General features: G+C 43.6%; 1 protein-coding gene across 1 annotated transcript; it reads right to left on the bottom strand.

The window, feature by feature from the left end:
* Nucleotides 1–173: 173 nt before the first annotated feature.
* ZSCAN20 (zinc finger and SCAN domain containing 20) lies at nt 174–27,525 on the bottom strand. Its single transcript, XM_036743747.1, has 8 exons — nt 27,460–27,525; nt 24,279–24,794; nt 20,043–20,238; nt 18,251–18,327; nt 17,773–17,890; nt 7,438–8,133; nt 5,559–6,041; nt 174–1,611 (listed from the first exon to the last, which is right to left on the bottom strand). The coding sequence occupies exons 2-8, from the start codon at nt 24,678–24,680 to the stop codon at nt 347–349; spliced, it is 3,237 nt and encodes a 1,078-aa protein (XP_036599642.1). The 5' UTR covers nt 24,681–24,794; nt 27,460–27,525; the 3' UTR covers nt 174–346.
* Nucleotides 27,526–27,835: the final 310 nt, after the last annotated feature.

Raw genomic sequence — 27,835 nt, 5'->3', positions numbered from 1 at the left:
GAAATGAGTGAGAAAGTTCCCATGCTAATGGCTTGTCTGTATTAAACCAATAATTCATGTCTGGACTTGTGAAGTTAATTGCTTAGCTTCAACATTTTTCATCAGCCAAGGTAAGGCTGGCCTTAGGAATATGTGTTTGGGGTGAGGGGAGGGTTGCCAACACAGAATCAAAATCGTTTTTGTGAAATGTGTTTTAATATTCAACTCTTTAGAGTTTTAAAATTCACATCCAAGCTGCTTGGCTTTACACCAGTACTGTTTCCCTGGGGTGAACTGAGCCTAAAGCTTAAAAAAGTAGTTTTCTAGCAAGTATATAATATGATAATAAACACTTGGTTTTTCTCCCCTACACAACTTTATGTCCAGTGTGTGTTCTCCGGTGAGCACTAAAGTGTGAACTATTGTTGAAGTCTTTTCCACACTCAGTACATTTGTAGGGTTTCTCTCCAGTATGGATTCTCTGGTGTATAATAAGGCTTGAGCTCTGGTTGAAACATTTCCCACATTCACCACACCTATATGGTTTTTCTCCTGTGTGAATTCTGTGGTGAGTAATAAGGTTGGAACGGTCACGAAAGTTTTTCCCGCACTCCAGACATTTATATGGTTTCTCTCCTGTATGAACTCTCTGATGAGTGATGAGCTTTGAACGTTCACTGAAGCACTTCCCACAATCAACACATTTATATGGTTTTTCACCTGTGTGGACTCTTTGATGGTTAGTAAGGGTTGAGCTCTTACTGAAGCTTTTCCCACATTCTGCACATTCATAAGGTTTCTCCCCTGTATGGATTCTTTGGTGACTAGTAAGGGCTGAGCCCGTACTGAAGCTTCTTCCACATTCATGACATTCAAAGGGTTTTTCTCCAGAATCAGCTTTTTGTGGCCCAGGAGAAGTTAAGTTCATACTGAAACTGTTTTCTCCTTCAAGCCGCTCAGAAATCTTCTCCCCCATGTGGTTTTTCAAATGTGCCCTCAAAGATGGATTGTTAGCAAAGTTTTCCCCATGCTCATTATATCTGTCTGTATTTCCTCCCATGTGGATTCTCTGATGTTTAATAAGATTTGAACTCTGGTTGAAGCTTTTCCAACACTCACTACATTTATAGGGTTTTTCTCCAGTGTGGATTCTCTGATGGGTGACTAGGTTTGAGTGATCACTAAAGCTTTTTCCACATTCAAGACATTTGTATGGTTTCTCTCCAGTATGGATTCTCTGATGAGTATTGAGGTTAGAACGGTCACTGAAGCTTTTCCCACATTCAAGGCATTTGTATGGTTTTTCACCTGTGTGGATCCGCTGATGGGCAATAAAATGAGAGCTCCGACTGAAACTTTTCACACATGTATTGCATTTATAGGGTTTTTCTGCTAGGTACAGTCCCTGATGATCTATTAATTTTTCTAAATCCTCTTCAGAACCACATTTCTCCCACTGTTCCTCTGAGGGACTTTCACACTGCCTTGATGATTCACATTCATCCTCACTGTCTTTGCCCCAAACAGACTGGTGACCATCTTCTTCAAAATGTTTTGATAATGTCTTGTGCAGCTCCTCAGAAACTTCCTTCTTTGAATTCTGTTCTTTGTTCCCATACTTCAAGTCCACACCTGAAATGGAAGAATAGAAATGTACTGTGATAGTGAATAAAAAAATGGGGAGCTGGGGGAAATACATGGAGAAGGAACAAAATTAAAATTAAACTAGAGATGTTAGTTTAATTGCAACCTCCCTCCATTCTTTGAAGAGGAACACCCTGTGAGTCCCCACTCATTGGGGACTACGAGTATACAATATTTCTTATATAATGCCAGGCTTAGATTATGTGCTTTTTAGTTTTGCTGAATTATTTCTTTTTTATTCTTTGTTATATAGGATGACTCTATGGGAGTAGGAAAGGTTAAGGATATATGGGAAAATGTAGGTGATATAAAAACAAAAGATATCAATAAAAAAATTTTAAGATAAACATGCAAACAGCTCATTTTCAAAAACCCAATTGTTTAAGCACCTCATGGGCAATGGTTATGTCTTCTATGTCTTTTGTAAAGTTTTTGAAAATGTGTTCTACTAAGCAGGAATATTCATATTTTGAAATCAGCCTGACTCTGCTTCTTGTCTGAACTTGGAAAATCACACTAAGACAGGGAATGAGGAAGTAATTTCACTTAGGAGCCTAACAGGGACTATCATAATGAGACCTAATTACAGAACTTTCCTCAGCTAAATCTCAGCCTCTCTGTCATGATTAGACTACATAGATCAGAAGAAAAATGTTTAGAGACACTCTTTAAGGAAGTATGGGGCCCTCAGGAGGGGGTCTTAAGCACAGTTTCCATTCCAGGATCCAATCGAATCCTTTTGGAACAAATCTCTTAAATGCCCTCCTGATCCTCTGATCATATTTGTGGCTTAGGTTAATAAAAGCCTGAAGGCTCCTGCTCTCGGACTTACTGGTGGCTGACCAGGTGAAAGAAAACCACCTAACCCCCACAGATGGGCACTGATTCATTTATAAGGATGCAAGAGGAGAAAGTGTGAGTGAGTGGCCACTTCAGTCCATTCCCACTAAGCAAATATGTGTTATGTGCTTGCTGTGCTAGGCCCTGGGAATGGAAAGACAGACAAAGGAACACCTCTGTCTTCAAGGAGCTTACATAATTTTAAGCCTGGGCCTGTGATTTCACTGGTGTATGGAATTCCCAATGAAGAAATTCACTCTACCAATGCAGGTCGGTATTTGATCTGCAACTTAACAATATTAGAGGGCTGCCCAGGGCACTGACTGCCCTGGCTACGCCAGCCAACAGAGATAGATAGAGAGAGAGAGAGAGGGAGAGAGAGAGAGAGAGAGAGAGAGAGAGAGAGAGATGTGTATATAGATATAGATATAGATAGATAGATAGATAGATAGAATGCTTGAACCCAAGCATTCCCAAGTCAGTCACTTGGCTCTCTGTCCATGACATCTCAGGAGCTTACAATTTATCAGCGGGGATAAATATGTACAAAAATAAGTATATCACAAGGAATGATAAAATAAGTACAAAAATAAATATGACATAAGTATGGGGTCAAGGCAAGAGGAAGACCTAAAGTAATTGGAAAAAATCTGAGGAGAGAATAGATTACTTTCAGCTAGGAGGGTAAGGCAAGATGTCATGGAGAAGGGAGCACCTCAGCTAGAATTTTAGTAGGAGGAAGTGAAGAAGGGTATCAGGCACAGGGGATGGCCAGCATGACTTTGAGGAAAAAGATGAAGAGAGGATGAAATCCAGGAACAATTAGCAGTCTAGTTTGGTTTACATGTAGAATGGATAGAGAATTCATTTACAACAAAGCTGGAAAGGCAGGTCAGAGCTAGACTATCTAAGGTTTCAAATGCCAGGCCTTCATTTTATCCCATCACAATGAGAAGCCATTTGATCAGGTGAATGACATGCTCAGACTCAGACTAGAAGATAATTCCAGTGGCCATTTGAAAGATGGCTTGGGGGCAGCTAGGTGGCACAGTGAGCAGAGCATTGGCCCTAGAGTCAGGAGGACCTGAGTTCAAATCCAACCTCAGACACTCGACACACTTACTAGCTGTGTGACCTTAGGCAAGTCACTTAACCCCAATTCCCCTGGCTTCCCCCCTCAAAAAAAAAACCAACAAAAGATGGCTTAGAAGAGGCAGAAACTGGATGTAGGGGGATTCACAAGAAGCCCACCACAATAGTCCAAGGAGAAGTAATAAGATGGTGGCAATGTGAGCACTGAGAGAAGATGCATTTGAGAGCTATCGTGAAGAAGGCCTTGGCCACTAACTAGATGTGGGAGGAGGACGGATGACTCAAAGAGGTCGCTGGTATTTCTTGCTAGATGACAGAAGCGGGTGGGGCCACAGAGAATAACTGGAAGTCTGGGAGAAGGGGCAGATTTGGCTAGGAAGAGGCATGATTCATTTCAGATGTGTTAAGTTCTGAGGTGCTGTCATGACAGCTTAACAGGCAGCTGAAAATGTGGGGATGGAGCTCAGGAAAGCTATCAGAACTGGATATATGGACTTGGGAGCCATCTGCAGAGATGACTTCCCCATTAAAGTCATGAGGGTGAATGAGAGCTCCAAAAGAGTTGTGGAGAGAGTAAAGGAACAAGAAAGATGAACCAGAAAAGACAAAGAAGACGCAGCCCTGGAGGTAGAAGTGCTAGGAGACAACAGCATTGTATAAAGTGTGGAAGGAGAGAATATCAAGGGGTCAATAAGGTCAAACGCTGCCAAATGGTGTAGAAGGAACGCTCATCTGGCGATTAAAAGATTACTGGTGACCTTGAAAAGAGCAATCTCATTAGAGATGGAAGCCAGGCTGTGGCATCTGAGGAGGAAGTAAGAAAGCACAAGCAGAAGAGTAAAGACGATTCTACATGTTTAGCAGTGGAAAAAAAAGATACTTTAGGGAGTATCTGGATGAAGGGAAAGATTTAGGGTGGGAGAGACCTGAGGTTCATTTTAGGCACAGAAGAAAGAGCCAGAATATGGAGATACTGAATGGATGGGGAAAAAGATGAGAAAGGACAGAATTGAATATGAATACAAATAGGATTTAGCATTAGATAAGTGAAGGGGAAGAGCAAAAGATGAGTAACTACAGAGGTTCCAAGGTGGTGAGGAGGGCAGGTAAGACAGCCTATGGCAGATAGCCTTAAATCTTCTCAGTAAAAATAGAAGAAAGTATCAACGCCTGAGAGAAAAGGAGGTAGGGTAGAGTTGGGGGCTAAAACAAAGGCTTTGAACTGCTATCCTAGGGAGTGCGGTAGAAAGTTCATCAGAAATAAATAAAAGGTGTGCCACACGGTGAGCCAGCTGAAATCAGATGACAGGAATATCATCTCTCGCACAGCTTCATGATTTACTTTGAGAATACTCAGCAGCTTGAGAGAAGGAAAGAAGGCATATAGTGAAGATGAGGCCACACTGAGAGCCATCGGGGCAGGAACAGAGGAAGGAAAATGCAACATACAACTGAAGGGTAGAAGGGATTACACTGTTGATATGGCTGGTTATATGATTAAGCTATTTCAATGGTCAGGATTATACATGAAGGAGGGACATTAAGTCAGAACAGGAATAGTGGACTGAGAAAACAGGAAGAGTCTAAGGGCCTAGAGATTACAGGATCATGGATTTAGAGAGAGAATGGACAAAAAAGGCCATCAAATCCAATCCCCTCATTTTACAGGTAAGAAAGCTGACTCACAGAAACCTGAACGGACTCAGTCTGGATTCCATGACTAGGAAGTATCTGACATGGGATCTGACCACAGGTCTTCCTATGTCTGAGTATGGCATGCTATCCTCTATGGCACATTGCCTCTCAATAGTTAGAATAAAGGGCTTCTTCTAAGGCAAAAATTATGCCTATTTAACATTCGGGAAGACGGAGGCAGTGACAAGAGCTCAAGGTCACAGTGATTAGCAGAGCTGAGATGAGGCTCCTAACCTTTAGATTCTCAGTCCAATGCTATTTCCATTAGGCCAGGCCCATGGCTGCCCAATGAACAGAGAGAAGCTTACCAATGCAGCTTTCAAATGGAGCTGCAGTGTCATGGGTCTTAAAATGCTGGGTTGGCACATCACTGCACCTGTCCTCTTTGGCTGCTTCTTCTTCCTCCTCCTCCTCCTCCTCCTCTTCCTCCTCCTCCTCTTGCTGTCTCCAGGCCCGTTGGTCCTTTTCTTCAGCTTCCCTCCTCCCTGGCCTTTCTGGGAGGCGAGCACTTCTGAGAATTGCTCGCGCACGCATGAGAGTGTCCAGCTCTTCATAAAAGGGGCAAACACCTGGGGGCTGGCTGCTTTTAGCTTTCCGGTAACTTCGTAGGAGGTTTTTGAACCTGTAGCGACACTGTTCTAGTGTCCGGAGGAAACCCCGCTGACGCAGCCGCTCAGCAATGGCACGATACACTTGGCTGTTCTGGTGACAGGTCTGAAGTTTCTTGGAGAATGGAGATTCACCAAGAATGGCTAGGAAAGTCTTGGTTTCTTCATAGCTCCAGTGCACACCTGCTACCACAAGAGAAGGTTTTAGAGCTCTCAAACCTAGAAAGGGTCATTCTGGTTGGTGTCTGGTGGCCTAGGGATAAAGGCCTGTTGAGCATATGAGGAATTTTGAAGGAAAGGAAAAAAGAAGCTGGATGGGACCTGACAGATTAGCTAATAAATGCATTCCCCTCTCTAGAAGGCCTTCCACTAGGGGTGAGACAATTACTTATCAAGAAGGTTGTAGAGGGGAATTCATGCCTCAGCCAGGGTACTTCAGGCTAGCTCCCCTTCAAGGTCCCTTCCAGTTCTAAGACTCCATAATTTTAGTCCAAGCCCCTCATTTTAAAGATGTTCAGGAAACTGAAGGCCCAGAATGATTAAATAATTATCCAACAGCCAGTGACAGGGCCAAGATCAGACTCCGCATCCAATGATGCTCCCACTAAAGGAATGTTACTGACAATCGGGCCAAAACCATCACCCCTCAGACCCACATCCCCTAAATAAAAGAGCCCCTCTAAGCCCTAAGGTCAAAATTTGGGCCCCCAAAGAAACATGTCAAAGATGCAGCTAGTTACAAAAATCTGGGCCCAGATCTTTTTGTCTCTCTCCTTTATTTTCCTATCTGTGCTTATGCTATATTTCCCTAGCAGAGTACCTGACAAATACATGCACATATATGTATATGAGCCAGATACAGTGCCATAGATACATATGTATGTGTGTATTTATGCATATCTATATACATGCACATGTGTGTATTATTGTGCGTACATACACACATATGCCTTTAACATTCACTGAATTGAATGATACATGATCCCTACTGCCCCAACATGCTATCTATGTTGGGAGAATTTAGTTTAACAATCCAAAAGGACTCTTCAATACTTTTATTCAAGCCATACCAGGGTCATCAGGTTGGGGAATGCTAATCTACATTGTATATGTTTATTGTTTTAATCCACACTGATTTTTTATTCTAAACTTCTGAATTGTATTAACTAGAGTTAGGCAACATTGGACCAGTGACAACTTCCCAAAGCCTCAGTTCCCATAACTGTAAAATGAAGTAGCATACCTAAATCCAATTCAAAAACCATTTATCAAGCATTAATGTGTGTAGCGAACTATACTAAGTGGTGGGAAATAAACAACATTTAGATAAAATGTGCTCTTTACCCTCATAAAGTTTACAACTGAAAGATAATCTTTAGGGCCCCTTCTGACTCTAAAGGTCTTCAACCGTAACACTTCCGTTTTCACTAGCTCATCATTCCCCCTGCTTCCCCATCCTGAACCCTTTGTTTTATATGTGTATATGGGCTTATTTTGGGGGGACCACTAGGAGGAGACAGGGCACAGGATGAAGCAGTTGAGGGTAGGGGTAGGTGAAAGGATCCTAACAGATTCTTACCAATGCGACTTTGGAAAAAGGTTGAGCCACTAGACATTTTGGGTCCCTGGATTGGTTCTTCAATGACCATCTCATCCCCATTACAATCTTCAGCTGTCGTGGCCTCTGTAGCTGCCTCATGTTCCCAGTTCCCTTCTTCCTGCTCTTCTGTCTCAGCATCACTATCCCCCAACCTGGGGAGACCCGCAGCCTTCTCTGAGACATCTGTGGTTCTGACAGCAGCCCGAGCTTTCACCAGAGTGTCCAACTCCTCATAGAAAGGGCAAGTGCCAGGGGGGTGGCTGCTCTTGGCTTTCCTATAATTTCTTAAAAGGTTTTTAATCCTATATCGGCACTGCTCCAGGGTTCTCAGGAAACCCCGCTCTCGCAATCGCTCAGAGATGGCCTGGTAGACGGGGCGGTTCTGATGACAGGTCCGGAGTTTTTCTGAAAATGGAGACTCGCCAAGGATGGCAAGGAAAGTCTTTGTTTCCTCGTAACCCCAGTGCACCCCTGTAACCCTCATGTCTTCCACATCCCACTGTTCCTGTTCTTCCCAGGATTTTACTTCCTTCATGGAGGATGTCTGCCCTAGTCTCACTTGCTCTTCACATGTACTATGATCTGCAGGATTCTCTCTTTTCCCAGAGTCCAGAAGGTTTGGTACACATGGCTCTCTTCCTTGCTCTGGCCAGGAGATCCTGCTAGGTTTCAAAACTGGAAATCCGGTTCACAGGGAGGCAAAAAGGAGAAATGATGGTTTGTGTAGGTTCCTAAACTTTCCCAAAGTTCAGTCCCTTTCCCTGATAGAGGCGGACAGAACATGACCCCATAGGAATAATGACGATGGTGACATTGATGATAATAGGTGACATGTAAAGTGCTTTAAGGTTTACATAAGTTCTCATTTGATCCTCACAAAAACCTCTGTTGGACAGGTACTAGGGCACAATATCCTTTGTGACACAGAGGAAACTGAGGCTGAGAAGTTAAATGACCTTCCCAAGGTCACAGAGCCAGTATGCATCAGAGGAAGGATTCAAACCCAGGTCACTCCTCCATGCCAGCCACACCATGCCATGGGAAGTGAGTACACATTTGGCCTTAGGGAATGAGGAAATGGAACATTCATTAGAACAGCTGTAGCAAAATCTCAGTGTGATGGAGGAGACAGAACACTGGGCTGGAAGCTGGAAGACGTGCCTCAAGTCAGGAAAATCTGGGTTTGAATCCTGCCTGTGGCACTGACTGGTATTACCCTGACCAAGACACCCCTCTGGGCTTCAGCTTCCTGTTTTCAACCAATGACCTCTAACATCCCTTCCAGCTCGAAATCTGGAATCCTCTGAGTGCAGACCTGGTTCTGCCACTAATTAGCTACATGACCTTGGGAAGGTCAGAGTTGCTCAGAATCTAAATTTCCTCAGCTATAAAATAACAACCCAATCTCTGAGGTCCCTTCCAACTTCAAAACTCTATGATTCTTGTAGTTCTAGTTTTAAACTTAGTTAACCAGTAACTGCCTAACTGGAACTTTCAATTACACAGTTTCTTTTTCTGAGCACTTCACTTTTTAAGAGAAAGATGAAAAAAAGACAAAACAAATTTTTATTGGAGATCTAGTAAAAATGAGTTATCTTCCACTTCCTGGCTTCCCAGGCTTCCTCCAAGTCCTGGCTCAAATCCCACCTTCTACAGGAAGCCTTTCCCAACCTCTCTTAATTCCCTCTTCGGCTTAATTCCTATTTATCCTGTCTATATCTTGTTTATGCAGAGTGGTTTTCATGTTGTGTCCCCAACAGACTGAACTCCTTGAGGGCAGGAATTGTCTTTTGTCTTTCTTTGTATCCCCACAACACTTAGCACAGTACCTGGCACAGCCAACTCTACAGTTATCTCCTACCTCAGATAGTAATCCCTCATGTCTGAAGGAATGACTGTGAAGTCCTACAAGATACTCGGTTAGAAAAGAAAGGTTCTATTACGTTCACATTTTTCAACTTTCCTAGAAAGAAAAGGGGACACAGATTTCCGAAATATTTTCAACAAGAGTTGAAAAAGACAGAGTTATGAAGATAAATAATCCTCGGATAACCAGAAAATTCCACTCATCTGACACTTCTACTTCTGGTTAATCAGTTAGGTGATATTCTATTTCTGAATACACAGGGTACAAATATATTGGGAGCCCATAATAACAGTCTATGTTAACATTAACTCTAAGGAGAGTACTGTCAGGGGAGGTCCAGGAGCCCAAGTGATGTTAACATTCAGGATCATAAATGTTAGAACAAGAATTACAGAGATATTGACTAGAAAATTAAAAGAGACCATTCTCTCTCAACAGAATAGAAGCTCCTTGATGGCAGGAATTACTTTGTTTTTGCAGTTATATCCCCAGCACCTTACATAGTACCTAGCACATAACAGGCCCTTATAATAAAAGCTTATTGACTGCTTCTGATTAAAACAGATACAGCAACAAAAGGCACGATGAAGTCATCAGCACCAATGTAAATGAGGAAGGTGGAAGGAGGTCAATGGTAGAAAGAAAATTCTTGTGTAGACCAAAAATTCTCATAATAGTACTTTGGAGCAAAAAACAAACGAGGTACCCATTGACTAGGGGATAGTTAAACAAGATGTGGCGGATGAATGAAATAGAATAATATTTTGTCACAAGAAACAAATGTGAGAAATATGGGAAGACTTGTATGAATCGACACAAAGAAAGTAGAACTTGAAGAGAAATATATACAATGACACTATAAATGAAGACAACACAGTTCAGATCTAGTGTGATGACAACATCAGCTCCAGATGGCTGACATGAGAATGCACTGCCTTTCTCTTGGTACAAAAGTGGGAGCCTCTGGGTTTGGGATGTTCACGCATTCTCGGAGGCTCTATCAGATAGTTTTCTTAACTTTTATTTTTTCTCTTATTAGGGAGGAAATTGCAGAAAGGAGGGGATCCTTATAAGGTGACAGTAGTATAAAGACAAAAATGCATCAATAAAAACATTTTTTAAAAAATAGAGCAAATTAAGCAAAGCAAAGGTCTGCTTAATAAAGGGCAACAGTTTGAGGGTTTGTTTGGTTTTTTTTTGCAGGGGGGCAAAAATGTGGTTCCATCAGCTCCAGATCCCAGCAGGAATTCTTTAATCATATGCAAATCATTAGAGTAAAAGTGCTCCTTTGTGCTTCTTGCCAGGATAAACTCTGCCCCAGAAAAAGCTTGGGGAGTTCAACTCTACCAGCAAGTATCTGACCACAGACAGAAGAGCGTCTGAGGGTCAAGGATCAGCCTGCTATGTATGAGGCGCACAGCACAGACTCTCAGATTTTCTTGGTTCACAGTGCCCTTGGTATCTCAGGAATTTTTTCACAATTCCCCAAGGCCAAAAGAAATACCTAATAATTCCATCTATTAATAAGTCTTCAAGTTAAAATTGTTTAAATGTCCCACTGTACCCCTGTGAGTTCGCTGCAGGGCTCGGGAACCCCAGATCTAGAGAACTGGATACCAGGTGATGGGGGGAAGGGACAGCTTGGCCATAGTGACCCATAAAATGGACAAAAACATAAAACAGGTCTCAGGTTTTGCATCCTGCACCTCTTTTGCAGGGATGGTGGCAGAAAAGAAGTTCTAAAAATCTCACATTTCTCAGACTACTCACAATCTGTGGTGTCCTTAATCTATAATCTCTAACAGTTAACAACCTGACGCACCACTGAAGGAACTGAACCACAACCACATTGATTTTGTCACCATAAAAAGATATATACAACTGGAAAGATGGCTGACAGGTGCACTAGAGGAAAAGATAATGCTCAGGTTCTCCTTGAAGAAATGGGCAAAAATTGGTGGACTTGGTTTCATTATATGCCCAGCAGAGACAAGAAAAACCTTCCCCAAGTGTCTCCTACCCCCAGTTAGCCGGAACCCCCTTAGACTTCATGGGGCACTTCTTTTCTACCTCTCTAATACATATATGGAGCAGCTGGGTGGTGCAGTGGACAGAGCTGCAGGTCTGGAGTCAAGAAGACTCATCTTCCTGAGTTCAAATCTGGCCTCACATACTTAATATCTGTGTGACCCTGGGCAAGTCACTTAACCTTATTTGCCTCAGTTTCCTCATCTGAAAAATGAGCTGGAGAAGGAAATAGCAAACTGCTCCAGTATCTTTGCTAAGAAAACCCCAAATGGGATCATGATTGAAACAACTGACCAACAAAAATGCACATATGCTTTGTTTTGTATTCTAATTATGTGTAAATGTGGCATATCTCCCTCAAATCAGCTGACAACAAACTGGAGACAGTGCTAAGCCTGGAGTCAGGAAGATCTGAGTTCAAATACAGCCTCAGCTCCTTAAAAACTGTGGAACCCTGGGCATTTCACTTATTCTCTGCTTCCATTTCCTCAACTGTAAAATGGGGATGATAATAGCATCTACCTCTCACCAGGTTTACAGTCTCAGTGACAGATTTTACAGTCTTGAATGAGATAACAGATATAAAAAAAGCACTTAGCACATAGTAGACACTATTTAAATGCTTATTTCCCTTTTAAACTCTATGAAGACAAACACTTGGTCACACGGTCTGTATTTAATAAGCAATTCAATTGAGTGCTCCTCCTCTTTTGCCCTATAATCAATAATTTCGTGCTAATAAAAGAGATGAGAGACGTGGATGGCCTAAAAACCAACCATCTTTAGAGTCTCTCTCTCTCTCTCTCTCACACACACACACATACACACACACACACACACAACAGAGGTTCTGAGAACACGAGCCCACTGGGTTTAATTGCTCTTTGATTCTTAAAAAGCATATGACCCAGTTGAACAAAATGCCATTTTAAAAGCATCTGTTCTGAGATACATCTAAGAATTCTGTATTATCTTAACATGTACATGAGAAGTATCAGATTTGAGCAGAGATCCAGAGCTTCCCCAGGAAACCCATACTTATTTGAAAAATCAGTCCAGCCGCTCACACTGAAAATAAAGTGAACAAAACATGCACACTGCGTAGACTACGATGCCTGGCTAGATGGAAGTCCCACTGAGACAATACCTGACAAGCCTCATTGGAATATAACGGAAAAAATCAGTTTTATTTTTTTAAAAACACTCAATTTTAAAAATGAAAATGAGTCTAACTCATTTTCATATTTCTTTTGTTTGTGCTTTTACTATCCCAACTTTTTTTTGAAGACAGCCAGTGTGGCATAAGGAATAGTAAGCAAGCCCCAGGGTCAAGAAGGCCTGTGTTCAGGTTTCCCCTCTGTACCATCCTGTTTATGTGACTTTGAGCACATCCCTCCAGGTATCCTTCTAAGACCAGAAGTTGTACAGAAGGAGCTGATCTGCTCCTGGAGGGATCAAATGAGATGATATTTGTAAAATGCTTAGCACAGCGCCTGGCACCTACCAGGTGCTTAATCAATGCTTGCTGTCTTCCCTTATTCCCTGGTGGAAGGAGTTTTCTCACCAGGAGTTCCCTATAATGATGAAACCACAGGCCTGAACAACACTGCTCTTTTGAGCCCCCTTCTCTCTTAAAAAAGACTGTTGTTCCTGGGTCAAAGCCCAGGCAGACTGAGAAAATCCAGCCTGGCAGGGGCGGGCACCTCATCTTGGCAGGCAGGTAACATAAAATAAGCAGCAATCCCAGGTGACAACCAGTGGCCCAGGGGCTTATTTAATGCTTAGCCAAGAGTGCAGCCAACACTGAAGGAAGCTGCCAGCAAGGACCAGACTTTCACAGGATCAAGAAAAAGAACCTTTGGTCTGGTAAGGAAACTTCTAACAGGAAAATACTATTGAGCCTGATAATTTCTTCTGTGTGAGAATTTTACAGATTCTTGATCTGATCCCTGTACCAATCAACGTGGCCAGTGGTTGATGAAGTAACTGAACTTGGGCAGCTCTGTAGGGACTTTTCCATTACGCCACATGGACGAACCACAGCATGGCTCTCCAGGGCACTCTGGCACCTCCCTGGTGCTCCTCCTAAGTACAACTTAGCTCCTAGTCAATTCATTCTTCTTACAGAAAAGCCCTGGGAACCTCAACACCTCATACAAAAACTCTTAGCAAAGTTAAAATGTGAATGAGTCAGAAAGATGAATCTGCCTGTGAGCAGCACAAGCCACACGTTACATGATGATGATGTAAGGTTTGTAAAATATTTTATATATATTAGCTTATTTGATTTTCCCAACAAACCCTACTATAGGTACTATTACTATTCCCATTTTACAAATGAAGAACCTGAGGCAGAGGTTAAGAGATTTGTCCAGGGTCACAGAATTAATGTCTGAGGCTGAATTTGAACTCAGGTCTTCCTGACTCCAGGCCTGGGCATTCTATCCACTATACCACTAAGCTGCCTAGGAAAACAGCTGGGCAACATCAGGAAGGAGAAAGAAAAGGACAGAGAATCCAGTCAATTTCCTTACATTAATGAGGTGATCAAAAATAATCATGAGACATTGGAAATAAAATTTAGATTAGGATACAGGAGGCTTAGAACTAACTAGAAAGGACCTTAAAGATCACCCAGCAGCGGCCCAGCCCCTAGAGAAGCTTCTTTATTCAAACATTAAAAATAAAAACATGTCTCAGGGCCAAATGGAAATGACTTTTAGATCATTCCTGCCTCTAGGCCAGGGGCTCTTAACCATTTTTGTGTCCTCCCAGCAATCTGGTGAATCCTGTGCACTAATCCTTCTCAGAAAGTTTTTAAATGCATTAAATAAATGGGATTTTAGAGGAAACAAATTATGCAGTTATCGAAATATTTTAAAAAACCAAGTTCATAGTCAGTCGATAAGCATTTATAAAGTACATTCTATGTGCCCTACTATCTGCCTGGCACTGTGCTAAAGCTGCTGAACAGGCCCTGAGTTATAAGAACCCCTGATCTAGTCCCTTTGATTAGAATAATGGCAAGCAGAGCAATGATTCACTCACTGGTTAATGCCTCAATTGAGCAAGCATGCTCTTGGAACCTTAAAGACTTAGAAAGCATACTAATCTAATCTGGAAATGATAAGAGATGTTACTAAAGGAATGGCCTCGAAGCACTAAGAAAGAGGAGAGGTGACACCAAGGGTTCATTAAGAACAAATCCCGCCACACTAATGAACTCACTTCCTTTTTCTGGCAGGATAACATAACTGGTCATACTTATAGATTCACTTTTCTATGCCGCTGCTCTTTGTTTAATCCAAACCAGATACTTCTGATAATCACTAATATATTAACCTAGTTACTCAAGGAAATGCCTGGTTTTCCACAAGGAAAGTGACAATGTCTCTCAAGATTTCCTTGTAGAAAGGAGACAAGTGGCCTCCCAACTTTTTGATAGCACATTCCAACTGTAAAAAATGCTTTGAGCACATACCCCGCAATGTGTACGTTTACTTAGAAGTTACATACATTACTATTGGGTGAATAACTATGTACATTATAAAACTTACACAAAAATCGACATTTTGAAAGAAGAGATAAAAGTGAAATAATATTTTGTTCTGGAGTCAATAAGGAACCAAGGGAGTTTACTAAGTAGGGGAGGAACATGGTCAAACCTGAAAATCACTTTGGCAACTGTATGAATAGACTGCAGAAGAAGGGCAAGACTTGAATCAGGAAGCCCAATTAGGAGCCTTCTGCAACAGTCCAGGCAAGAAGTGATAAGGACTTTACCTAGAATGGTGGTGCTTTAGGGAAGAGGAGATACACCTGAGAGATATTATGAAAAAAGAAATGACAAGACTGGGTAACTGACTGCATACGGGGAGTGAGAGTGAGGAGTCAATGATGACACTGAAGTTGTCTGGGTGACTGGGAAGCACTGTGATGCCCTCAGCAGTAAAAGGGAAGTTTGGAAAAAGGGTGGGTTTTCAAGAATGTAATGGGAGGAAGGAATAACCTTCTTTATTAAGAGTTTTTATTTATTTATTATTATATGCCAGGCACTGTGCTAAAACTTGATTTAATAATGATAAGGACAGCTTCAATACAGATCACAATCCATCCATGCCTCTTCATCCTATGTAACTCACTTTGTCCCACCCAAAATGAAAAGGGAAGAAGGGAGGTCTAACTTGTTGGTCAGTTCCCTGAAGCACAGAACCTCCCCACCAAGAGGCACTAACCATAGCTATGAGGTGATCTGCAGGAAAAGGGGTTGGTATGCTGGGAGCTTGCAGTTTTCCCAATGGCCCTTGTGCAGCTGCTGCTATGAGTGCCCAAGGAACAGGCCCAAGTCAGAAGGGGAAATGGGATCTTGCAGAGTGGAGGGAGGGGAAGAGCTGGAAAGTGTTGAAAGATAAGAGTGGGTACATTTGTGTTGGAGATAAGCATCACAATTGGTTATTTCAGGCACAGAAGAACATGAGCCATCTTTCCACCAATGGGTTGATTATATGCCTTTTAGGTAAGACCATTATCCCTTTGGAATTAAACCACAGATCCCACTTTAGAGAACACAGTTAGGTGAATTCAGAGGTACTTGAATGACCAGAAATCTACTGAGAAATCACAAAAGGACACAGACAAGAAATGCACTGGATGAGAAGGTATGGAAAGAATGAAAGCTGTATCACTGAAGGGCGTTCCACATTCATCTCAGATCCACAATAGCACTGAAGTATCTAAATTTTCAGTCTTGTACTTGGATTCAAAAAACCAACTGCACAAGCACAGGATGGGGAAGATAGGGCTAGACAACAGTTCATATGAAAAAGATCTGGGGGTTTTCAGAGCCTGAAAGTTTGTTATGAGTTAATGATCTGTCATGGCTGCCAGAAAACCTAAAACAATCTTAGGTTACATTAGGAGGCATGCAGGAGGTAGCAGTCCCAACATACTCTGCCCTGTTTTAGAAACGACACTAATAAACAAGTGTGTATAGAGCAGGGCAACAAGGTTGGTGGCATAAGTGGATGCCAAGCCACTGAAAGGCTAGTGGAAACAAGATCTATTTAGCCTAAAACAGAGGAGACTTAGCCAAGGGAGACCTGAGTTCCCTTGTTCACATAGTCTTTAAGGATCTGAAGGGCTAACGTGGGGAAAAGACTTATTCCCCTTGTACCTAGAGGGAAATCAAGACAAATCAGTGAGGCCAGAAATGAGACTGGCTTTGACCCAATTGTAAATAAATAAATGGATGGATAGAGAGATGAATGAATAAGGAAAGGGAAGGAGGGAAAGGGGGAGGGAGGGAGAGAGAGACAGAGACAGAGAGACAGAGGGAGAGAAAAAGACAGAGACAGAGAGAGAGAGATTGATTTCCTAACAAAGACAGAGACAGAGATAGAGAGAGATTGATTTCCTAACAATTACAGTCACCCAGAATTGGAGTGGGCTTCCTCGGGAGGCAGCCAGTCTCCCCATCAGCAGAGACCAGAGGACCAAGACCATGTGATAGGATTGTTATACTGGGGATACTATATCAGATACAGATATAGGCTAGACAAGGTGACCTTTAAGAGTTCTTATACAGTTCTAAAATCCTGTGATTCTAGGGGCCAGCCACCCCCACCAATTTGGTAGCTCTGAGTAGTCATAGACTGCTGCTCAGAAATCCTCTAAGAAACACTCTCCTGATTTACAAATACAGAAACAGAGGGCCTGAGAGGTTGTGATGTGTCCATGGACCCACAGCTGGTCACTGGAGCCCTGGTTCCTAGGGTTCTCTGTGCTGTTTCCATAAGACCACCTGTACATATGTGACGGCACGTGTGTGAATCAGGGCAAACAAACTATGTGATTTGTAAATCTTTAAAAAGCAGAACTGGCATTATGTCTTAAAGCTTCTGTCCGTTGGATATATGCTTAGTGACAGCCTTCTGACTTCCTGCCCACTGTTCACTTTCCTACATCACACAGTTACCTCAAAGAGTATGAAGCAACCCATGGAGAAAATGCCAAAATAGCAGGGAAGCCCAAAGAGCCAAACTCTTATCAGTAAACCATGAAAGAAGCTATTGCTGTCTTTATAAAGACAATGTAGGTGACATCAATTTCCTTGAAACGTGTATGAAGACATGGGACACAATTGGGAATGACACAAATGATGGAAACCTGACTAGGCTCCTATGAAGAAGGAGATGCAATGAAGTGATGCAAGCGCACTCTCTCACCCATGAGAAGACCTGGGGATGGGCAGTTTGCTATAATGCTGGATATGAGCCTCTCCTGTTGAAGGCACACAGTGGGGTCATAGTCCTAATCACACAGGCACTAGACTCCACAGAATGGCTACCCAAAGAGCTATCTGAGAACAAAAGGCACTAGAATCAGGGGTCTTCTCAATTACAGGAGAAATCAGTCCTTACCCAGTGAAAGCTCCTTTCCATAACTCCCTCTTGTGGCATCCTTGCAGACAGCCTTCCGAGCAGGGTTCCCATGGCTTGCAGAGAAGTACAACGATGCATCCTCATCCGTTACCGACCCCTGAAACAACCCAACGTCCCCCCAGTCAGGATCTATAACTCACGGACAGTTGTCCTGCCCAGCTGGCATAACAGAGAGCTAAAGTCCAAAAGGATGCATCCAAGACAAATTACTGAAGGAACTTAAGGTTTTCCAGGGATGGGGTTTGTGCCAAAAGAGGCAACGTGAAAATGGAAGAAGACCAGAGGATAGGGGAACAAGGGGGTGATCTATAGCATAGGCAAGACTATCCAGCATGGACCTAGAAAAAGGGTGACTACCCTAGAAAGAAAAGAAGAGGTATGGGGGAAGGAAGAGCACTGGGGCCCAATGTGAGAGTGGACTTGACCTCAAGAGAGGAAGGAGCAAACTGCGACTTACCTGGGACTCAGCTGCCATCTCCCAGTCACCAATACTACCCATCTTAGGCACAGCAGGAACCCTGGGAGCAAGGACAGCTGAGGAGAAGAACGAAGACATTTAAGGCCCAGCTGTTTTCCCAAGTGCCTACAACTTAAGCATCTTCGAAACACACTGACCAATTCTTCTTAGTATCTGTCCCTGCCCCCATGTTTGGGGGCTGGCAAACACTTGCCCTTGTGAGAGCACATCCCCATCTTGTTGATGACTAACAAAGGAACCTCAGACAAATGCACACAGCAATGAATATTAGCTTCCCATACTATACCATCGGATACCGTCTGAGAACTGAAAAAATGAATATAGAGGGAGAAAAGGAAAATCCTGATTCCAATATCCAATACAGATGTTAACTTGAGACAAAGCAACAGACATACTCCAGCTCAAGCCCCAGAGCACACTGGTAACCAGCTGCTCCACTGAGTGTTTACATCTACTGAAGCCACTACAATGCTACCACTCACTACCATGGGATGTAAAAGGGACAATTTTGATTACATTAAATTTAAAAGATTTTGCATAAACGAAACCAATGCAGCAAAGGTAAGAAGGAAAGCAGAAAACTGGGGGAAAAATTTTACAGCAAGTTTCTCTGATAAAGGCCTATTTCTCAAATATATAGAGAACTGAGTCAAATTTATAAGAATACAAGTTCTTCCCCAATTGATAAATGGCCATATGGTATGAACAGGCAGTTTTCAGAAGAAGAAATCAAACCTACTACAGTCATATGAAAAAATGCTCCAAATCACTACCAATTAATGTAAATTAAAACAACTCTGAGGTACCACCTCACATCTGTCAGAATGGCTAATATGACAGAAAAGGAAAATGACAAATGTTGGAGGGCACGTGGAAAATACAGGGACACTAATGCACTGTTGATGGAGTTGTGAACTGATCTAACCATTCTGCAGAACAATTTGGAACTATGCCCAAAGGGCTAAAGAAACTGTGCATACTCTTTGACTCAGAAATAGCACTACTAGGTCTGTGTCCCAAAGAGATTTAAAAAAAAAAAAAAGGAAAAAGACCTCTTTATACAAAAATGTTTATAGCAGTTTTTTGTGGTGGCAAAGAATTGGAAATAAAAATGTGGAAATATTTACGTGAACTGACACAAAGTGAAGTAAGCAAAACCAGGAGAACACTGCACACAGTAACAGCAATATTGTAGGGATTATCAACTGTGAATGACATAGCTATTCTCAGCAATACAATGATTCAAGATAATCCCAAAGGACTCATGATGAAAAATGTAATCTACCTCCAGAGAAAGAACCAATGGGAGTCTGAATGCAGATCAAAGCATACTTTTTTCACTTTCTTTGCTTTTCTGATGTGTTTTTTTTGTTTTTGGTGTATGTGTGCTTTCACAACATGACTAATATGGAAACATATATAGCACAACTGCACAAGTATAAACTCTATCAAACTGTTTGCCTTCTCAATGAAGGGGGATAGAAGAGAGGGAAAGAGAGAATTTGGAACTCGAATTTTTTTTAAAAAAGGGTAAAAATTTTTACCCTATTTTTTTAAACAATTTTGAGTTCCAAATTCTCTCCCATCCTCCTTCTCTTCCTCCCTCATTGAGAAAGCAAGCAATTCGATAAAGGCTATACATGTGCGATAATAGGAAACATAAAAAAGTGTGCGTGTGTTTATACATATTTTTTAATGTTACCACCCACTTACTGATGTTCAGACACCTCAGGCAGGGTTCTCCTTTGCCCCATAATGCTGTGGTTCTCACCATTCTCTTTAAGAGGCCGTGGCTCCTCCTTGAGCTGGCGCTGCTCAGGCAGCCCTGGGCAGGGATTGTGGAGTAGCTGTTTCTGTGATCGTCCCTTAGACTGGCAGTCCATTGGCTCTATCTCTGAATCCTTCACTGCTCCCAAAGGCCTAGACACCTTTGAGGCCACTTCCTGTCCGTGTGCATTGGCAGTGATCTGTGGGAAAATCTCCAATTATCATCACTCAACAAATCCCTGGTTGGGAAATATAACCCAGAGCAAGAAATGCTAATATCTTGGATTCAAGGCAGTGTTGATTTATGTGGCACATGGCTAAATGTCCTAAGACAAGGGTTTAAAAAAACACACACAATGGGATTTATATGTTCATATGATTTAGAACTGAAAGGACCTTAGAGACCATCTAGCCCAGCACCTTCATTTTATACATGAGGAAATTCCAGCCTAGAAAGGTTAAGGGGCACATTCCAGGTCACTTTGAGGTTAAGGGGGTTACTCCAGGAGAAAGTATATGCTAATAATGAATAGCAAAGGATTTGAACCCAGGTCCTGGAATTCAAATTCTGAGATTCTGTGAGCTCTAGTGGTCTTCTCACTCCACTGAGTTACTGTCTAACCCAATTCACTTATTCCAACAATTCAGCCTTTGTTCAAGACATCTCTGGAATCCTCCTTGAAAGTTATCTCCAGAGGGAACCAAAAAGCAGATTCACAGTTTCACCTCCCCAAGGGCTTTACACGTTACCCAATGCCTTCCTCAGAACATTCTTGGGGGGCAGGAAGTGGAAACATTATTCTTGTTTTACAGATGTGGACATTGACCTTCCCCGAGTCATCAGAGTTAGAGCCAGCAATCAAACTCAGATCTTCTGACTCGAGTTCCATGTTCCCCCCACATCATGTCGCCTTTGAGCCCAAGCCAGATTACCTCATTTACTGACCAGAACTGGCACTAAATTGAAGCTAATTCCAAACATCCAATTCACCTTCAAAGGACAAAGATTTACCAACACAGAGGACACTGGGAAGGCAGTCCACTACTGCGGAAACAGTGCTAGATTTGGCATCAGAGGACCAGGGCTCAAGTCTTTGTGCCTCCCTGACCCTTAGCACCAGTGTGACATATGAAGTCCCCAAATATCCTGAGCTTAGGATAAGTCACTAACTTCTCTAGGCCTCAGTTTCTTTATCTGTAAAATGAGGAGGTTGGGCTAGATGACCTCTAAGAGCTGTTCTAACTTTAAATCTATGGTCCTATCTTTAAAAGAATGTGTCATGGGTCATTCCAGAAAAGCGACTTCTCAATGTTTCGAGCTGCAGCAGCCTCACTGGAATGTCTGCAGCCTCCCAAAAGGTCTGCTTTGAAGGAGGTGATACTCCTCTTGATGTTCAAATTTTCCTCAGTTTCATTAACTTAGAGTCAGATGATATGTGGCCTTCCCTTGCCATTCAACAAAACCTCACTCCTACCCTCCCTCGCCTCCCCAACCCTCCAGTATTACTATTCCCAAGTGGAGATGACACCAGGGGCCAGTATCAAGTCAAAGGTAAGGAAAGAATGTATTCACTAAGGGAAAGTGAGCAGGGCACAATGAATGACAAATTGGCTGTGGCAAACACAGTCGATTTTCTCTGCCGGCAAAGCCCGTTTTTCCATTCTTTCTGCCCACTGAAATCCTACTCATCTTGTACAACTCAGCTCAAAGGCGACCTTCTCTGTGAAGCCTTTCCAGAACACCTAACCAGAAACTACCTTTCCTTTCTCAGAGCCCAAATGTTCTTTATGCCTTGGTGCTTCTGAGCTCATTGGGTTCTCTTTGTTATAACAGCTATCTGTATGTGAGAGAAGACTTAGAAGAGGGCACATTAGCTGCTTTCAAGTACTTCTGGAAGGGCTGTCAAGAAGATGAGGAATCAGAGTTCTGGTGCCTGGCCTGAGAGGGAAGAAAGAGGAACAGTGGGTGGATGCTCCAGCTCAGCAGACTTGACACAGTGTGAGAGAAAACATCCTAACAGTGAGAACTCTCCTACAGTGCAACGGGCTTCCTCAAAAGGTAGTGAGGAGGAGGATCTGCATGACTAGTTGTTTGGCTTTTATAGAAATGATTCCTACTCAGGGGGAGGCTGACCAAAACTATACCTGAGAGGTGGAAAACTCTTCTATCTCAGCGATTCTGTGTTTGTGTTAATACAAGGGGAAAAAATGTTATTGGGGTCAAAGATGACTCCAAGGCCAGGTTATTCCAAGGAAGTGTAGGCAAGAAAACTATGGAAACAACATGGAAATCCTCAGCTTTACTGCTGGGCAAGGGGAAGACCAAAGGTATTCTGGTGGTCACTGGCAAAACAGGTGGCATAATGGACAGAGTGCTAGACTTGAGTGTCAGGAAGACCTGAGTTCAAATCCTACATCAGATACTAACTGTGTGACCCTGGGCAAGTCACTTAGTTTCTGTCTCAGTTTCCTCACCTGTAAAAATGGGGATAATAATAGTGCCTGTCTTACAAGATTGTAGTAAGGATTAAATGAGATAATATATACAAAATGCTTTGCAAACCTTAAAGTTCTGAATAAAGGCTAGCATTATTATTGAAAGGTAGCATGAACACCTATTGGCAATTAACAAAAGGTGATCATCATCAGGTACAGCCCATTAGAAAATAGTGGTCTAGCACAATCACCATGCTTATTTGTGTCCCAGCACCATGAAGAACCTTGCTACTGCTACTGTGGATTAGATGATTATAAAAGCTTAAAATTGGGAAGAGGGGAGCTCATGAATCCCCATCATGGTTCACTTCTCTTCTGAAGGACAGGTGAACTAGAACAGTATCTACGCAACCTACACTATCTACACAATGAGAGCTGCCGGCATTCCTGTAATACACAGATCTAATGCAGCTGTATCAAAGAAGAAACAAGTTTTTATCAGCCACATTGTGTATTGGAGGGTGGGGGGGGAGCAGAAATCACTGGGTTCAGAACATCAGTTCTTACCTAAGGGCCATACACCCCCCAGCTCTGAAGAGAACTGTATGTCCTATAACAGGCAAATCCTTTCAGAGAATTTTTAAAAAGAAAGAATTGTTAACATCCAGGCAACAACTACAAAAGAGTAAAGCCCTTAGGGAACTCTGTGCATGGTGGCATGATGAGGTTTCTCGGCAATGCCTATTGATAGGAAAGGGGAATTCCCCCTGGAGGGAGGAAGTGAATAGGTAAGAGAGAAAACAACTACAGGTACAACTCAATTAAGAACTTAGCCCTATAGGGGGACCACATGCCAAGAAGCAGAAATTGCCACTTCCTTCCCTTTCACAGCTCATATGAAAAGGGGGGTACTACATGATCTGGTCCCCTGTCTCTCAAAGCCCAATATTTCAATATGCCATGTTTTCTAACCTGTGTAAATCCTATGACCAGCAACAGAAAAAATTCTCTTTATAGCTTTCAAACTCCCTAAATTAGGCCACAGCTACTGTTAGATTGGGACCAGCTTGCAATGCTGGCATCCCCAAAATCAAATACGTTCCAGGAGACACAACCATAAAATGTATTTTTGCAATTAGAATCCTATTTTCCCCCATGGACTTCCACTGCAAAATTGGAGTTTGCTGGGGAATTTGTGCCCACTGATCTTTATCTTCTCACTGAAGTTTCTCGGCTCTAAGAAAAGAGAATCTTGGAAGATTATGGACTTGAGGAGGTGAAAATTTTGGTCAGCTGATATGGACTATGAGCTAAGCAGTCAAGGCCATTAGAATCATAATACTTTCTTATTTTGGATACTGAAGTAAAAAGACGGGGCATAAGAAACAAAGACTGGAAAGAGGGAGCCCAAGTAAGGAGGAAAGGAAGCTAACAGACGTGCACCTGGCAGGAAATGGGCCACTAATAACAGGACAGTGTCCTTTAACCTGAAAAGCAGCAAGATGGTTTGTATAGAGGTTAGAACCTGGTCTCATAGAACAACCAGGGTTCAAGTCCCTTCTCTGATGAACATGTGTTGTGTGACCATGAGCAGATCCCCTTCATCTTTCTGTGTCCCCAAACAACCCTCTAAAAGTGTAGATTGTCAAATGTCTGCCAATCTGCATTTGTCGAGAGACGTTCCTCACCTGGTGCTCCCTACACCAATGAAATCAGAGGCCTGGACCCTCACCCGCACCAAAAAAAAAAAAATTAACCAGGCCTTTCACTGCATTTAACAAGATCACCTCATTCCTCTCCTTACCTGCTGTCCTGACCTCCTAGGATTTTCCTGCCAATCCTCCACCAAAGCCACAGCCTCCTCACCACTCCCTGGATGATGCTCTCGCACCCAGCTTTGGATCTCCCTTGGTAAGATATTCAGGAACTGCTCCAACACCAGCAACTCCAGGATCTGCTCTTTCATATGCACCTCTGGCCTCAGCCACCGACAACAAAGCTCCCAGAGTTGGCTAAAAGCTTGGTGGGGTCCAGACACCTCCTGATACTGAAATTGCCGGAAGCGCTGACGGGAGATCTCGAGATCAAGTTCATCTCCCCAAAGAGAAGATTCTTGTTTCCAAGAGGAATCTTCTTCTAATTTCACTATGAGGAGCTCCTCCTGCTCTGTTGGAGACTGAACTGAGGACTCGAGGGCGGTGGCCATAGTAGAGTGTGGCAAGTGGGTCCAAACTAGGTGGACCGCCTCCTCTTCAGTCTCTTTGTTTGCCTTATCACCTCCAGGTGGGTACCTGTGAGAGGGGCTTCTCCCCCTAGGTCCCTAGGAACAGAGACACAAAGGATGTGAGCAGAAAGGACCAAGCCGCCTTATTCTGCTCTCACCTACTCTGGCTTTCAAAGAACAAAAGGTTGCTATATAATCCCAATCCAGGCTTCTTCCCTCAATGATAGTTAAAAAGCTGCTCTCATGTGCCTGCTTGCCAATCTTTCTCTCATCAGGAATGCTTTGTTTGTGAGGCCCCCTCATCCACAAACAGGAAGCTGGATCACAGTCTGACTCCAAACCCAGAAAAGGCAGTAGCAGGCTTCTTTGCAAAAAAGAGCAAAGCTAAGTCAAATGATTTGGATATGGGACTGAAAACACAATTTATTCATGAGGAAGTACAGTGTTTTCATCCATGCTATATACGGTAACAAAATCTATCAGCATTACTCAGGTGAGGCAGAGATGTCCAGGCTGAAAACTGCCTTCCATTACACTGCAGGATCAAATTAATCCTACTTCAGATTCTCACAAAAACTGAGCTCAGATTAACATGGGTCAGGAGAGTGGTGTTAGCATTTTGACATTGACATTCTGACATGCTGTTTCCCACTGGGCTGTGTACTCATAGCTAGCCAGGGACACTACAGCAAAGGGACTAGGTGGGTGCAGATTTTTCCAATCTTGGGACGAAGGGATCTCAGATCATATGGCAGATCTGGTGCTTAAAAGTTCTTTACCCAAAGAGTAGGGCAGGTGATACTCTAAAATTGCTAAGTATATGTATAATTCAGTTATGAAACAGAAATCACAACTCTTTCATTACCAGAACATCATCACAGCCTTTTCTTCCCCTTTCTCAGAAGAATTCTAATAGCAATGAAAGAGTCAAATGTAGTTAGCCAAATAGCTGCTCAACTCAACTCCATGTCAAAAGCTGGCCTAGTTCCATATAAATTCCAGATGTTATGGCCTATAAAAGTCTGGCCTGGAAAGATTCTACTCCCACGAGTTCTCCCTTGGCCCTAAGTCTCCTTAGGAGACTGACAGCACTAAAGCATCATTGGAGGTTGGCTACCTAAACCCAAGACCTGCAAGAGTGACCTAAATTCCCTACAAGGATTTCAAGATTGAACCTGGCCTACTCAATCATTCTTAGGATTAAAGACAATCAAGTCCCAGTATAGACTCTCTTTTCCCCATTCCACTGCTGGGCCATAAATGACGGATGTATTTCCCATGCCCAGACCCAAACCATGGGATTCGGCTGGACTCTCACCAACCTTAAATGTAATATGGCATAGCCAAACAACCTTTTGATTTCTTTAACGGGCACTCCCTCACCCAGCATATGTGCACAATCCATACAGGATAAGGGAGAGAGAAACCTGAACACACTTACATGCTATATATCATTATATACATATATATATAGATAGATAGATAGTGTATATTATTTAGTGCCTATTATGTGCCAAGCACTGTGCTAAGTGCTTTTTACAATTATTATCGTATTTGATCCTTTACATTGAGTCTCCAGGACTTCCTATCCTACTCCTCTTCCCTAGCTTCCCTGGCCCATGAGGCTATCCCTGTCTAAAACCTCTTTGCACCCTAAATACCAAGGCTCTCACTACCCCTTGTCTCCACACTAGCCCCTACTCTGCATGAGATTCCTCCTTTTCATCTCGGTCCCTCTCTCTCCCCTTCTCGTTCTTCTGTCTCCCCAGCTCCCACTCTTCCTTAGCCCTTGTACCCTTACCACTTTACTGCCCCCTCCTCTTTCTTTTGCCTGAATCTTACTACAGCCTTTGTCCCAGCTTGCCCGCCCCCATCCTACTCTCTGATCTATCTTGTCCTAATATCTCTTCTCTCCCCTCTCCATATTTTGTGGAGTCTCCTGTCCACCTTCCCTACTCCTCGATCATTCTTCCCTTCTTCACCCCCTCTATTCCACACACACACACACACACACACACACACACACACACACACTTTTTCCATCCTTTCCCTCCTTTTCCTATCTTTCACAGTTCCTCTCTTCCCCAGACCATTTATTTATTATTACTTGTCCTCCTCCCTCCTTCTCCTGGGTATCCCAGTCCCTCCCCCCACCACTCCCTGCCCCTTTATTCTCATCCCCCAAGCCCCCTCTGTCCCTCCTCCCCAAGTCCCTTCTCTGACCCCTTCCCCTCCTGTTCTTCCCATTTCACAGACCTCCCCCTCCCCCCACTGTCTCCTCCTCCCCTGTCCCAGAATGTCAGGGGCCCTGGGTCCCTCGTCCCCGGGTGTCCTTCCTGCCCCCTTCCCCTTCTCTGCCCCTCCCCCGTCCTCCTTCAGTCTCTCACAGCCTTCCCCCCAACCTCCCCTCCCCCAGGATGTCACGGCCCCTCTAGTCCTCTCCCTCCTCATCCTCTCCTCCCATTCCAGGATGCCAGACTACTCTGTCCCTCTCCCAACCCTGTGTCCCCCCATTCCTCTCCTCTGCACCTCCCCAGCTGTCATAACCCCTCAGCCCCTTCCCCGTCCCCCTCCCATCTCACAGCCCCTCCCCCCTCCTCCCTAAGGATGTCACGCCCCCCCATCCCCCCCGCGGCGTCCTCTCCGCACCCTGGCCGTGGCACCCTTACTTCTGCCCTGGGTCCCCCGAGCGGGGCGTCTCCGGCCCACCCCCTACCCTAGGATGGGCGCGAGCCTCCCCTCCCCCGCAGCCCGCACTCACCTCACCCAAGCCGCCCCCCTAGAGCTTCGGTGGAAACGACCGCCGGGCGGAAGTGACCATTGGGCTGTCGCCGGGCACGCTGGGAATTGGAGTCCCGAGGGGAGGGGCCGCCTCTGAGACTACACCTCCCAGAGGGACCTGCGCCTTGGGCCTGCGGGCGGTTCGCGCTGCCTGCCTCTCTTTCAGATTGACAGCTCTCCTAGCCAATAAGCGAGGAAGCCGCCGCTGAGGTCCTTCTCTGGGTGTGCCGGGGCGGGGCGCCAAGAAGTGGCACCGCCTGCGGAGCGTGAGCGGCTGGAGGCTCTGCCTTAGTGTGGAGTCTGCCCCAGTAGGTGTCGGGATCCTCTGATTCTCTATCCCCAACCCCGCGAGGGAC

This window comes from Trichosurus vulpecula, chromosome 2 (genome assembly GCF_011100635.1).
Source record: "Trichosurus vulpecula isolate mTriVul1 chromosome 2, mTriVul1.pri, whole genome shotgun sequence".
NCBI lineage: Eukaryota > Metazoa > Chordata > Mammalia > Diprotodontia > Phalangeridae > Trichosurus > Trichosurus vulpecula.
Note: the sequence above shows the minus strand (reverse complement) of the source record. Positions and strands in the feature narration are given on the sequence as shown.

Excerpts from the sequence above, each read along its gene's own strand:
- ZSCAN20 (XM_036743747.1), bottom strand. The coding sequence starts at position 24,680 with ATGGCCACCGCCCTCGAGTCCTCAGTTCAGTCTCCAACAGAGCAGGAG. Across the intron at positions 20,239-24,278 it reads CTAGGAGGTCAGGACAGCAG|ATCACTGCCAATGCACACGG; the intron begins GTAAGGAGAGGA and ends ATTTTCCCACAG. Across the intron at positions 17,891-18,250 it reads AGATGGCAGCTGAGTCCCAG|GGGTCGGTAACGGATGAGGA; the intron begins GTAAGTCGCAGT and ends GGGTTGTTTCAG.